The 12,295-nt window shown below is 38.4% G+C and overlaps 1 protein-coding gene across 2 annotated transcripts; it reads left to right on the forward strand.

Moving 5' to 3' along the window:
- The first annotated feature begins 2,992 nt into the window (after positions 1 to 2,992).
- On the forward strand, positions 2,993 to 12,224 carry LOC127441687 (cell division cycle 7-related protein kinase-like). Of its 2 annotated transcripts, none has more exons than XM_051699348.1 (12): positions 2,993 to 3,249; positions 3,418 to 3,517; positions 3,657 to 3,743; positions 3,861 to 3,996; positions 4,187 to 4,280; positions 4,365 to 4,507; positions 7,269 to 7,506; positions 8,219 to 8,314; positions 8,396 to 8,619; positions 8,704 to 8,786; positions 10,783 to 10,932; positions 11,031 to 12,224. In XM_051699348.1, exons 2-12 carry the CDS (start codon positions 3,442 to 3,444, stop codon positions 11,378 to 11,380), a joined length of 1,677 nt encoding a protein of 558 aa, XP_051555308.1. In that variant the 5' UTR covers positions 2,993 to 3,249; positions 3,418 to 3,441; the 3' UTR covers positions 11,381 to 12,224. The 2 variants fall into 2 exon arrangements, with proteins under 2 accessions (XP_051555308.1, XP_051555309.1); XM_051699349.1 differs by having other exon boundaries at positions 2,999 to 3,125.
- The last annotated feature ends 71 nt before the right edge of the window (positions 12,225 to 12,295 follow it).

The following is a 12,295-nucleotide window of genomic DNA, read 5'->3' on the forward strand; positions in this document are numbered from 1 at the left end:
CACATCTTCTCTTATTTCCTTACTCTGCTCAGTCAAATTTTCTGAACTATTTACTTTAATAAACGCCTTTAGAAACATTTCCACTTTCTCTCCATCCTCCACAGCCATTTCTCCATTCATGCTTACAACTGGATATCCTTTATTCTTTTGAATTCCATTCATTTTCTTAATCATGCCCCACACCTCCTCTACTGATGTATTCTTCCCTATTTCAGTACAATATGACATCCAATACACCTTCTTGGCTTTCCTTACTGTCCTTCTTACTACTGCTTGTGCTTGTTTATACTCTATCAAATCTTGAAAATTATGAGATTTCCTGACTCTCCTAAATGCTTTTCTTTTCCTTCTTATAGCACATGCACACTCTTCATTCCACCAAGGAACTATCTTAATATTTCTACCCCCTTTCCTTTTTGGTATATACTTATTTGCTGCTATTTGAATTGCTTGTATTTTTCTCTGCTGATCATCTCTAACGATCTATTCGTTTCTATTATAATGTTCTTTAATCCTTCTTCACTCAAACTCATAAATTCTTCCCAACTCTCTTTATCATACATCCATTTACCCATATTTCCTTGATTCACATCACTTCTTCCTGTATTTACTCTTACTGATGTTAATATTCCTATAGTATCTTGTCGCATTATTTCCCATTCAGTATTCCTTGCAATTGAGTCAGATATCAATGTTAAATCTAATACAGATTATTTTCCTGTATCCACATTTACCCTTGTATAACCCCCATCATTCAAACACACCAAGTTCCTAATTTCCATCAGATCTTCCACCACCAGTCCATTAACATCCGTCACTAAACCTCCCCGTAACGTACTCTGTGCATTGAAGTCCCCACACCAAATCACCCTATCTCCATTATGGCCCTCTATTTGTTCTAACTCGTTCAACATTAATGTCTTACAAGGATTATAAAAGTGTATTATTACATAGGTTATTCCACTCACCCACACTCCACTACCACATACTCTTTTGTTATACCTTTACCTAATGTTCTATAATGTAGACCTTCCATGATCAGAGTAATACACCCTCCACCATTACCCTCCCCACGATCTCTTCTCTCACTCACATAACCCTTTATAACAAAATCAAATTTGGGTTTAAGACACGTCTCTTGTATACATATCAGATCAGGCTTAATTTCCATCTCATTAATAATGCTTTTAAACTCCAATCCATTAGCCACAAGACTTCTCACATTCCACTGTAATATTAAAATCATCACTCCTATCCAAACCAAACTTCCTGACTTGACTGTGTTTCAGACACCAGCCCATCCCTAATCATTACCCATGATATACCTTTTACTCCTAAGAATCTCTCTGCTGCCCTGACTGTAATTTGAATCTTAATTGTCTTCTTTTCTGTTTGCGCAGTACAATTAATTCAGCTATGAATAGCAAGAAATGTACTTTATTCACAATCATCGTATCCTCTGTGGTCCTACCCTCCATATCTGAATTGAACTCATTCCTCCCCTCCATTTGCACGTCTCTCTCTTTTCCTTTCTCTTTATTCTTTGCATCAACCATTTTTACTGCTTCTGCATATGTAATGTTCTTCTTAGCTCTCTTCCTCACCTCACATCCCCCAAACGCAACACTGTGTTCTCCTCCACAGTTACAACACTTGCCTCCTTCACATTTGCCATAATAATGTTCCCCCCCACATCTTGCACATCTTTTCTTAGACTTACACACCGTAACCACATGCCCATACTTTTGGCAATTATAGCATCTTAAGGAGGAGGCATATATGGTCTCACTATGTAACTGATAAATCCAAGTTTGACCTTTTCCGGCAAAATAACTCCATCAAATCTAAGCTCAACTGAGAGACTCTCTATTCCCTTCTCTATTCATAAACAATCATCTACCACCAACGAAATGCCCTCCATTTATGTTATTCTTAAGCTCTTCCACAGACACTCCTAATGGCACACCAGATATATTACTCCACTTACCCACTGCCTCTGACCTACAAGTTTGCTACTCACCACATCCTGTTTGCACATTACTTTGATTTTCATCACTTTACTTTTTTTGTTCTTCATTGTTACATACTACCATCAAATCTCCATTCTTTAACACTCTTGCAAGCTTAATCTCTCCAACTACTTTCCCAAACTCTTTCGTTAATGCAACTGGACTTACCTTTTGTATTCCACCTTCCTCTTTAAATGTCATTATTACCTTCAACTCATCCACATTTTCATTCCTCACTTCTTGCTCATTTCCACTCTCCCCAGAGCTTCTTACCTCCCTTTCCTGTTGATTTTTCTCTTTTCTTTGAGCCTGCTTCTTCTTCATATCTCTGTTTCCCTCATCTTTTGTGCTACCAGCATCCATTTGATCATCCTCCTCATCTGTTTCATCAACACTAACTAGTGTCTCTGGTCTATTTCCATTACGATTTTTTTTTTGTCATTATTGACTTCATGCCGCCATCAAGCACGCCGCCTCCCGACCGACTCTCCCTACAGTAATACTCAGTTTAGGTGTACTATTAAACCTCATTTATATTGTTATAGCAGTAGCGCTAAGTGTAGCCGCAACGGCTTGCTAATTAATTTTGTCCTGTTCAGGTCCACTGTGTGAGCTTCCATTTCATGTTTCAAAATAAAAGTCTGACAAAGTTACTTGCCACGAAAAAAAAGCGATGTGAAAATAACACGACAACAACAACAGAATAAAAAAAATTACATTGTATATTTAATACAATAATATTTAGGTAATATAATTTAGTATTAATCGTGGGCATTACTTCATTTTCCAACTCTTGAATTATAAAAATAGTGTAACGCATGATGATATTATGTTTTTATTGATTGTATTTGTTTATTTAGTTTATTATTATTTACACTTATGGGTATTTTTTAGTGTGTGTGTGTGTGTATATATATATATATATATATATTCGAAAAGACTGCATTTGGTTGGATCTGGTAGTCACGTGATCTTTGTCTCAGTTTTAGCGCGGAACTTGGAAGTCGTCGGGAAGAAGGACAACTCGCAAACAAGACACTATTTGAAAAAAAAAGTGCGTTTTCTCTTCAACTTAAATGTGATTGATTACGATAAAGACAAGGTGACTCGTTAAAAGTAAGCCCCGAACTGTAATTTATGAACTGTGCACGCTAATTGTAGTTTATGAGAAAGAGTGCTGAATTTGTTTTTCTCTTCTACTCTGACTAAAAAACTCTGTGAAAACAACAAACAAAAACAGGTGAGGTATGTTACTTTATTTACCGCAGTAAAGTCGGAGGATACAATGGATTTTATAACTTTATATTTGTTTATCTTTGAAGACACTTAAACCAGTCTTATACTACTTAAAATGTTTGCGAATATAAATTGTATCCAGTATCATCGAGTGTGTTTACTCGTTTTTCAGATCTGTGGATTATTGTGGGATTAAATGGAAATAGCACCGACTGTCCGGAGAAGCAGTCATCAACATGTTGAGAAGGACAAGAGCAGACGCAAAATTCCCAGTGAGTAAAACTTTAATAGTCTTTGGTGTAAATGAGAGAAAGTTGACTTCAAATCAAACCCTTTTCAGTGTTTTGAAGGATTGAAATGTTTAAGACGTTTGCTACAGTTGAAATTAATATGTGATTCTGTTTTGTTCAGGGGATGTCGAGGTGGACATTGAATATCTGTATGAAGTTGTGCCACAGCTGTCTCGAATTTTTCGTGTCATAGACAAAATCGGAGAAGGTTTGTCATTGCATTACGATTGCATGATGAATGGACTTTTGTGGAAAACGTTTGTGTTTCATTCCCTTTATATTGATTGACTTGAACAGAATAAATTGCATCATTGTATCATAACAGGCACTTTCAGCTCAGTGTATCTGGCTGAGGCGCAGATGACTGATGGTTCAAGAAAGATGTTTGCATTGAAACATCTGATCCCCACCAGTCACCCTATGCGTATAGCTGCTGAACTTCAGTGCCTGATTGTTGCTGGGTCAGTGATCTCCTCCTTACCTCCTCTCTACTGGCTCTCCCTATTCAGTGTAGACCTTGATCCATAATCCATCCTCTTTTATAAACGACAGAAATAATCGTACGATTTACAAGATATTTTTTAATGTAAAGATTTGCGTTTCAGAGTTTAATTTGAACATATGTTATATCTATTGTCTCATCCTCCCCAGAGGGACAGAGAATGTGACGGGGGTCACATACTGCTTCAGAAAAGAGCATCACGTGGTCATTGTTATGCCATACATGGAGCATCAAACCTTTGTGGTAAGAAACTGCAATACCTTTGCTTTCTACCTAGATGATTAATCATGAATAGAATACAATAACACAAGTCTTCATTCCCTCTAGGACATTGTTGGCTCCTTGAGTTTCGAGGAAGTGAGGCATTACATCTACCACTTGCTCAAAGCACTGAGGCATATTCACAAGTTTGGCATCATCCACCGAGACATTAAGCCAAACAACTTCCTGTTCAATCGACAGAGGAGAGAGTATGTGTAACTGATGTTGCTGTGCTTCTAGTAAAATCACCATCATACTTGATTGGTAGTGTACAAATGTTTTTTTGTTACAATTTTGTATATTAGTAACATTTGTGCATAAATGTTATATTTTTGTATAATGCTGTGATGGCAGATTTTATTTCTGCACCGACCCTATGGTGTAGACACCACGTAGTGCCCAACGCGGTAGTTTGCATTTATAGTTCTGCGTTGGTGTGTCTGTGTCGTGTTTTGGCATACTTTTGATGCTCCGTACAGGATAACTTGACCAACACAAAATGAGTGTTGCTTTAAAACTTAAAAGCTGGACTTTACAATGCCTACAGTGCTGTGAGAAAGTATTTGCCACCTTCCTGATTTCTTCTATTTTTGTGCATTTTTCATACTAAATTGTTTTAGATCTTCAAACAAGATATAACAAAACAAAGGCAACCTGAGTAAACACAAAATACAGTTTTCAAATATATTTTTTTATTGAAGCAAAAAAGTTATCCAACACATATCACCCATGTGAAAAACGAACTGCCCCCTAAAACTTAATAGCTGGTTGTGCCACCTTTAGCAGCATCAACTGCAACCAAACGCTTCTGATAACTGGAGATCAGTCTTTCACAAAGCTGTGGTGGTATTTTGGCCCACTCTTCTTTGCAGAACTGCTTTATTTCAGCCACATTGGAGGATTTTTGTGCATGAACTGCCTGTTTAAGATCCTGCCACAGCATCTCAATCGGGTTCAAGTCAGGACTTTGTCTAAGCCACTCCAAAACTTTAGTTTTGCTTCTTTTGAGTCATTCAGAGGTGGATTTTCTCCTATGCTTTGGATCATAATCCAGCTTGAATTTCAACTCGTGGACAGATGACCGCACGTTCTTCTTTAAGATTTTCTGGTACAGAGCAGAATTCATGTTTCCCTCAATTATTGCAAGTCACCCTGGTCCTGAAACAGCAAAGCATCCGCACACCATCACACTACCACCAACATGCTTGACCGTAGGTATGATGTTCTTTTTGTGGAATTCTGTGTTTGATTTACACCAGATGTAACGGGACCCCTATCTTCCAAACAGTTCCACTTTCAACTCATTAGTCCACAGAACATTCTCCCAAAAGGTTTGAGGATCATCAAGGTGTGTTTTGGCAAAATTCAGATGAGCCTTAATGTTCTTCTGAGTTAGCAGTGGTTTTCGCCTCGCCACACTTCAATGGATGGCATTTTTGGCCAGTGTCTTTCTGATAGTGGAGTCAAGAACAGTGACCTTTATTGTTGTGAGAGAGGCCTGCAGTTCCTTTAATGTTGTCCTTGGCTTTTTTGTGACTTCCTGGATGAGTCGTTGCTGTGCCCTTACAGGAATTTTGGAAGGTCGGCCACTGTTCCAATTTCACAAGAAGGTTCCCTACTGTGCCAGTACTGTCTCCGTTTGGAGATTATGGTTCTCACTCTGGAGTCGCAGAGGCTTTGAAATAGCTTTTTAACCCTTCCCAGACTGATGTATTTCAATCACCTTTTTCCTCATCATTTCTGGAATTTCTTTCGACCTTGGCATAATGTGCTACTGGGTGAGACCTTTTATCCAACTTCATGCTGCTGAAAAAGTTCTGTTTAGGTGTTGATTTGATTGAACAGCACTGACAGTAATCAGGCCTGGGTGTGTCTAGTCCAGCTGAACCCCATTATGAATGCAGTTTTATAGATTTGGGGATTTAGTAACTAAGGGGGAAATACTTTTTCCACACAGGACCAGTTGGTATTGGATAACTTTTTTTGCTTCAATAAATAACATTATCATTTAAAAAGTGTAACTTTGTGTTTACTCAGAATGCCTTCGTTTTATGTTAGTTTTTGTTTTAATTTTTTTTTAAAGTATTTAGTATGAGAGATACACAAACACAGAAGAAATCATGATGGGGACAAATACTTTTTCACAGCACTGTATAGGCAATATAATAAACTCTTAATAGATGCTTTTTGATTTGCAGACAAATTAGAAGTGTTCCGTTTTCATAACTTATGAAATATGATTATTTGCTGTGCACCATACTGTCAAACATACGGTCAGAACATTGTATAGATCTGAAGATTCTCGATTAGAATACAACAAATATTGTGCAGCGCACATTCTAAATATAGCCCGGGGGGGCGGGAGCACAAAGTTCATAAATTGTAAACAGATGTGTCTTTTTGTCATGTTTCACTTGTAAATCCATTGAACATAAATATTAAAACGGCAGCTGTTCCCAATTAAAACAATTCTCCTGAGTCCAAATCAAAGTTCCTTGTCCAAATACAATGTGATATGATGCATAGATTTTAAAATAATCTTGGCGAAAATGCGACTACCTCAGGTATTGTTTTTGACCAATCTCAACTGTTGTGGTCTGCGTTGACACGACATGCAATTACATTAATATAAATCAGCCTTAATGTAAGTTTCATGCACATAGTTATTATTATCATGGAATAATCACCAATCATTGTTGCAAAATAGTCACATCTGAGTTCTATTTTGCAATAATGATCGACTGCCTGTTTATTATTCTGCTAATTACTTTACTGTTACTTTACCAAATAAATGGACATGAAGGATTCATGTAGTATTTTATTATGTGAGAAGAAGGATACTGCAGAGTGATACTAGAGGCATGAAACTAGCACAGCTAATAGTAAAACAGTTGTTAGGACTAGTCAGAATCAAGAAGATCAGATCTTTCTGATTGTCATCTCTCTCTTTGCATCTCTCTCTTTCCACAGGTACGCTCTTGTTGATTTTGGTCTGGCACAGGGCACCACTGACACTCAGATAGAACTGCTAAAGGTTGTGAAGTCAAAGACTCATAAAGGTGGTGGATCTTCAGGAATGGTGGAGGACGCACATGGGAAACAGAAACTATTGCCTTTACCACCCAACACCAGAAACCCTGCTGTCCATTCCTGCACTAAAGCACTAGCTAAAAGATCTTGCCCACCCTCACGATTTAAACACACCAAGGTGTTTGCTCTGGTCTCTTATTTTTATTTATGGGTGAATTAATTGTTTGTTAAGCCCCAAAGTATACTTCGGTTTTGATGTGAATGCTTAGCATCTGCATACAGTCGAAAGCAGAGCCTTTCAAAGTATGCTCCTTTTGACTATGCGCGCATACACAGGTGGTTGGTGTTTGCGTGCTACGACGCTATGAGATAATGGACTATTTCTCTGCCGGAGTTTAGACCTATAAAGATGTCTTTATATTCCTTCAGACTCGAGTTCTACAAATGTAGGGATCTCCAGACCTCCTCACACACGCGCTCTTGACGTGAACATCCACTGTTGTTGTTTGCGCCTTTGTCTCCCGATGTTTAGCGGTGACCTTCTAGCGCATCTTCGTGACAACAGCAGCTCAACTTTGAGTGTTGCCACCTTGTGGACCACAAGCGCAGACTGCGCTTTCAGAGTATGATCGGTTAGAAAGTTCGAGCCGCACACGTTCAGTGCTCGAGCACTCTGCTGATGACCGAATTTGCCTCGCATGTCCTGTACGCAGACACCTAGCATTCACGTCTGACCGAAGTATGCTTTGGACTTTAATATGATTGCTGTGGTTATGAGTGGGGGACACTTCCAAGTTTACACTTTCACCAGACTTAACCACTTTCACGCTCAGATTGTTTTATTTTAGCTAACATGCTTTTGTCGAAACTAAATTCCCTTCCTTTTCAAGGAACTGTTGGTTCTTGATAAGGCACCAAGGTCTGTATTTGGGGAGAGGAACTTGAACAGCACAAACTCTCATAAAATCGGCACTGACAAAGTTGAGGTTAGCATCTTCTCTCACCTTTGCTGCATCTCATACCTTTTTAATAACTATCAGCGCTTCACCTGTTAACTTGCATTTCAGGGACAGCTTTCAAAGCCGAAAAAAGAGGACGTAATTCCACACAAAATTCTTTCTTTCAAACGCCGTTCAGTCCCTGTGAAAACTCCACTGAATGGTCAGAAACATAAAGCTCCTGCACTGAGTCAGACACTGAGTAGTCAGAAACCCAAACCTGCTGCTGTCAGCCAGACACTCACCTGCAGCTGCTTCATGACTGACCGTGTCTGCAACATCTGCCTGTCCAGGTACACAATTCTCATGAAGTCGAATTTTTGTGCTGTGTGAATTTCACAGAGTGGTTAATGAAGAACTAAACTTTTTTTCCACAGGAAACAGCAGGTGGCTCCTAGAGCGGGTACTCCAGGCTTTAGGGCTCCTGAAGTCCTGACTAAGTGCCCCAATCAGGGAACAGGTAAAGCTACCCGCACATTTAAAGGAATAGTTCACCCAAAAATGAAAATTTGCTGATAATTTACTCACCCTCAGGCCATCCAAGATGTATCTGAGTTTCTTTCTTCATCAAAACAGAATTTAAGACTTTTAGGATTTCATTTCAGGCCTCCTCCTTTAAACAATGCAAGTGAATGTACTCCATTTTTTGACGGTCCAAAATGCATATTTAGTGTGCATCAAAATAATCCACACGACTCCAGTTGACAAATAAAGTCCTTCTGAACCCAAACGATTGATTATTTTTAATAGGTTTTAAAAATAAATTGTTCATCTCTATTGCTGCGTTCCATTCAACTCTATTTTATGTGTGTGTGTATGACATCAGCTGAACTTGGTGGCACCCAGGCAGATGTATACTGTTAATGACAAACATTCACATTTAAGCAAATAAATTTTCAATGACTCAAAGTTCCAACATTTCTTGATAATGAAAGCTGCATTGCAAATGTTTGCAGTTTGCATATGTTTTAAATCACTGTTCTTTATTGATAATCAGACGCCTGTGAAACAGATGCTCTCATTTGTTTCTTTATACATCATATAGACCATTTCAAGGATGTAAACAATAACAAAGGAATCCACCTTTTTCCTGAACGCAGAAGTGTTTTACGATTCACCTGTTTTCAATTTCCAGTCTCCAGTGTTTTCACATGCATCACCATATATTCGTAGTGGGTAATGTGATGTTTAAAAAAACATGTGGCTGTATAGTGCCGATATTTAACAGAGTTGAAATATTTGATTGAAAGTGCCTCCTCAACTGAGTGGGTAGATGACATGAAGTGATGGTCCGAGGTTTGTAATGTTGATAACATAAACTACTTTGAGTTGTTATGACAGCCAACAATTGAAATTGTTTTACTCCAAATAACACTTAAATGGTTGTTGTTCTCTGTCTGAATCGTTCGTTTCAGTAGTTTTTACATTGTGTCTCGAGACCAGAAACAGAAAACAGGCAATTAGAATCATCATGGCGGCGCCCAGTGGTTCCTCAGGGAAACTGTGGACTAGAACGCTACTGGCCTGGGAGCACTTCCGGAATCATTACCAATCCTTTAAATAAGGCTCAAAGAACATCAAACCTTTACCTTAAGTGACTTATCCAGATGTGTTGTTGATACGGAGCGTCTACGTGAGAGCGGCGATGAAATTGTATCGTAGTTTAGATGCTCTCAATTATTTCCTCAGTGGAGAGATCGGGAATGTTGGATCACTCCTATTATAATCAATGAAGCCGTTCAATGAAGCTGTCTGCGTGCCCTGCGGACAATTTAAGACAATTTGGATAAAAGCATCTGCTAAATGACTAAATATTAAATTAGTTGTGCAGCTTCATTCATTTTAATGAGTGTGATGTACTGTCACTTTTAGAGCTCTACCTATCAACCCTACAATTAGTTGGCATATATTTTGTTTACCTACCAGAGATATGAGTGCTACAGTTTTGTTACTGCACGTTTCTGTCTCGTTTCACTGCAGTGGTTCATGCGTCCATGTGTGGTTGCTTTTTCGGAGATCTAAACACTTTAATTTCCGTTAGTTCCTGGCATCAAGGGAGCATCCAGCCATTGAACCACCTGGTCCACATTTTAATAATGACATTTTATGACAAGCGTGTTAAATTTTATTAACATTAATCATGTTCAAGTCACTGAATGTAGCACCTCCCGCTGTTGTTTTGAATGAGTTTGACAACTAGCAGGAAATGTTCAAGTAACAAAGCCGTCACTTCCCTAAACTGATGAATTGTCCATGAAATGGTCTGTTCTGAGCACTGGACAAAAGAATGCTCTGAACTTGGAGATATTAAGGAATATCCTAGATCAGACTTAGAATGGAACACAAAATTAGTGTGGTGTACGTTTCATATTCAGGCCTGGCTCTAGATCGATGTTATGTTTCAAAGTTTATCTGCTTTAGAGATTTTCTGACTAATAAAACACATCTCTCTGCAGCTATTGACATGTGGTCAGCAGGCGTTATATTACTGTCACTGCTCAGTGGGAGGTATCCATTCTTCAAAGCTAGTGATGATCTGATCGCTCTTACTCAGATCATGACCATTAGAGGAACTAAGGAAACAATAGAGGCTGCTAAGAAGTTTGGTACGTCCTTGTCAGCAAGCTTTTCCTGCTTATTAATAGGAATGAAATGTTTTGTGTTGTACATCGATCTTTATGTGATTTGATCTGTCTGAATGCAGGTAAATCTATTATGTGCAGTCTTGAGCTCCCTCGGCTGAACCTCAGGATTCTCTGTGAGACCCTGAGAGGTTTGCAATCATGTGATAATGGGTCACTTCCTGCTGAGTTTCAGGCCTCGCGTCACCCCGCAGAGGTAAAACAGGATGGAGACAGCCCCGATAAGAAACGAATGAGCCGATCCGGCTCAGGCTCACTGAAAAGCCCAGCAGAGCTGCAGGAGATGGGCTGGGACAAAGTGTCTGATGAAATATATGACCTCCTGGATAAACTGTTAGATTTAAACCCAGCAACAAGAATAACGGCCTCTATGGCCCTGCAGCATCCACTCTTCAAAGACATGATGGATTAAGTTTTGTGCATTATTATGTAAATGGTTACACAAATGCATTTTTGTTATGTTGTGTGCTGTATCATTTTGTGGGCTTGTTTTGATGTATTTATTAGTCTTATTTTTTGGTTTCTTATCACTTTTGAGAATAAAGATGAAGTAATTTGTTCATTAGTAATTTTCATTAAAATAAACCTTAATGAAATATTCACCCAAAAATGATATTCTCTCATCATTTACTCACACTTATGTCATCTCAAACTTGTATGACTTTCTTCTGTGGAACACAAGCGAAGATATTTTCATGGAGATATGATGTGAATATGTCCATACAATGCAAATAAATAATGACCAAACTTTCAAGCTGCAAAAAACACATTAAAGCAGCAAAAATCCATCCAGTAATCCATAAAACTCCAGTGGTTTATTCTGTCTTCTGAAGCGGTATGATCGGCTTGACGTGTTAGGAAGTGTAATTGAGCTTAAAATCATGATCTCCAAGGAGACTGCCGATGTCAAGATTTGTAGTGAAAAGGAGCTATATTTTGGTCTGTTTTCCCCCAAAATCATCTGCATTGCTTCCGGAGACCTGGATTAAAACCACTGGAGCGTTATGGATTACTTTTATGCTGCCTTTATGTGCTTTTTGGATATTGAAAATTTGGTCACCATTCAATTGCATTGTATGGACAAACAGACATCTCCATGAGAATATCTTCGGTTTTTCTGCGTAATAAAGTCAGAGTTTCAGACATCCTAAGGGTGAGTAAATGATGAAAGAATTAAATGTAATTTAATATTTAGTTATAATTTTTTGATGAAATATTCCTCATAAAAAGCGCCTAAGCCGTTTTTGTTTTTTGAAAACCACGAGGCTGTTTTTACCTTTATTTCTCTAATGATTTAAAAAAATAATCATTGCAGAAAAATAAAAAC

Source organism: Myxocyprinus asiaticus, chromosome 5 (assembly GCF_019703515.2).
Source record: "Myxocyprinus asiaticus isolate MX2 ecotype Aquarium Trade chromosome 5, UBuf_Myxa_2, whole genome shotgun sequence".
Taxonomy (NCBI): Eukaryota; Metazoa; Chordata; class Actinopteri; order Cypriniformes; family Catostomidae; genus Myxocyprinus; species Myxocyprinus asiaticus.

What these genes read in the sequence shown, in the direction of transcription:
- LOC127441687 (XM_051699348.1), top strand. Translation starts at nt 3,442, where the DNA reads ATGGAAATAGCACCGACTGTCCGGAGAAGCAGTCATCAACATGTTGAG. An exon ending in CATAGACAAAATCGGAGAAG is followed by an intron (nt 3,744 to 3,860) that starts GTTTGTCATTGC and finishes GTATCATAACAG; the next exon opens with GCACTTTCAGCTCAGTGTAT. An exon ending in TGCAACATCTGCCTGTCCAG is followed by an intron (nt 8,620 to 8,703) that starts GTACACAATTCT and finishes TTTTTTCCACAG; the next exon opens with GAAACAGCAGGTGGCTCCTA.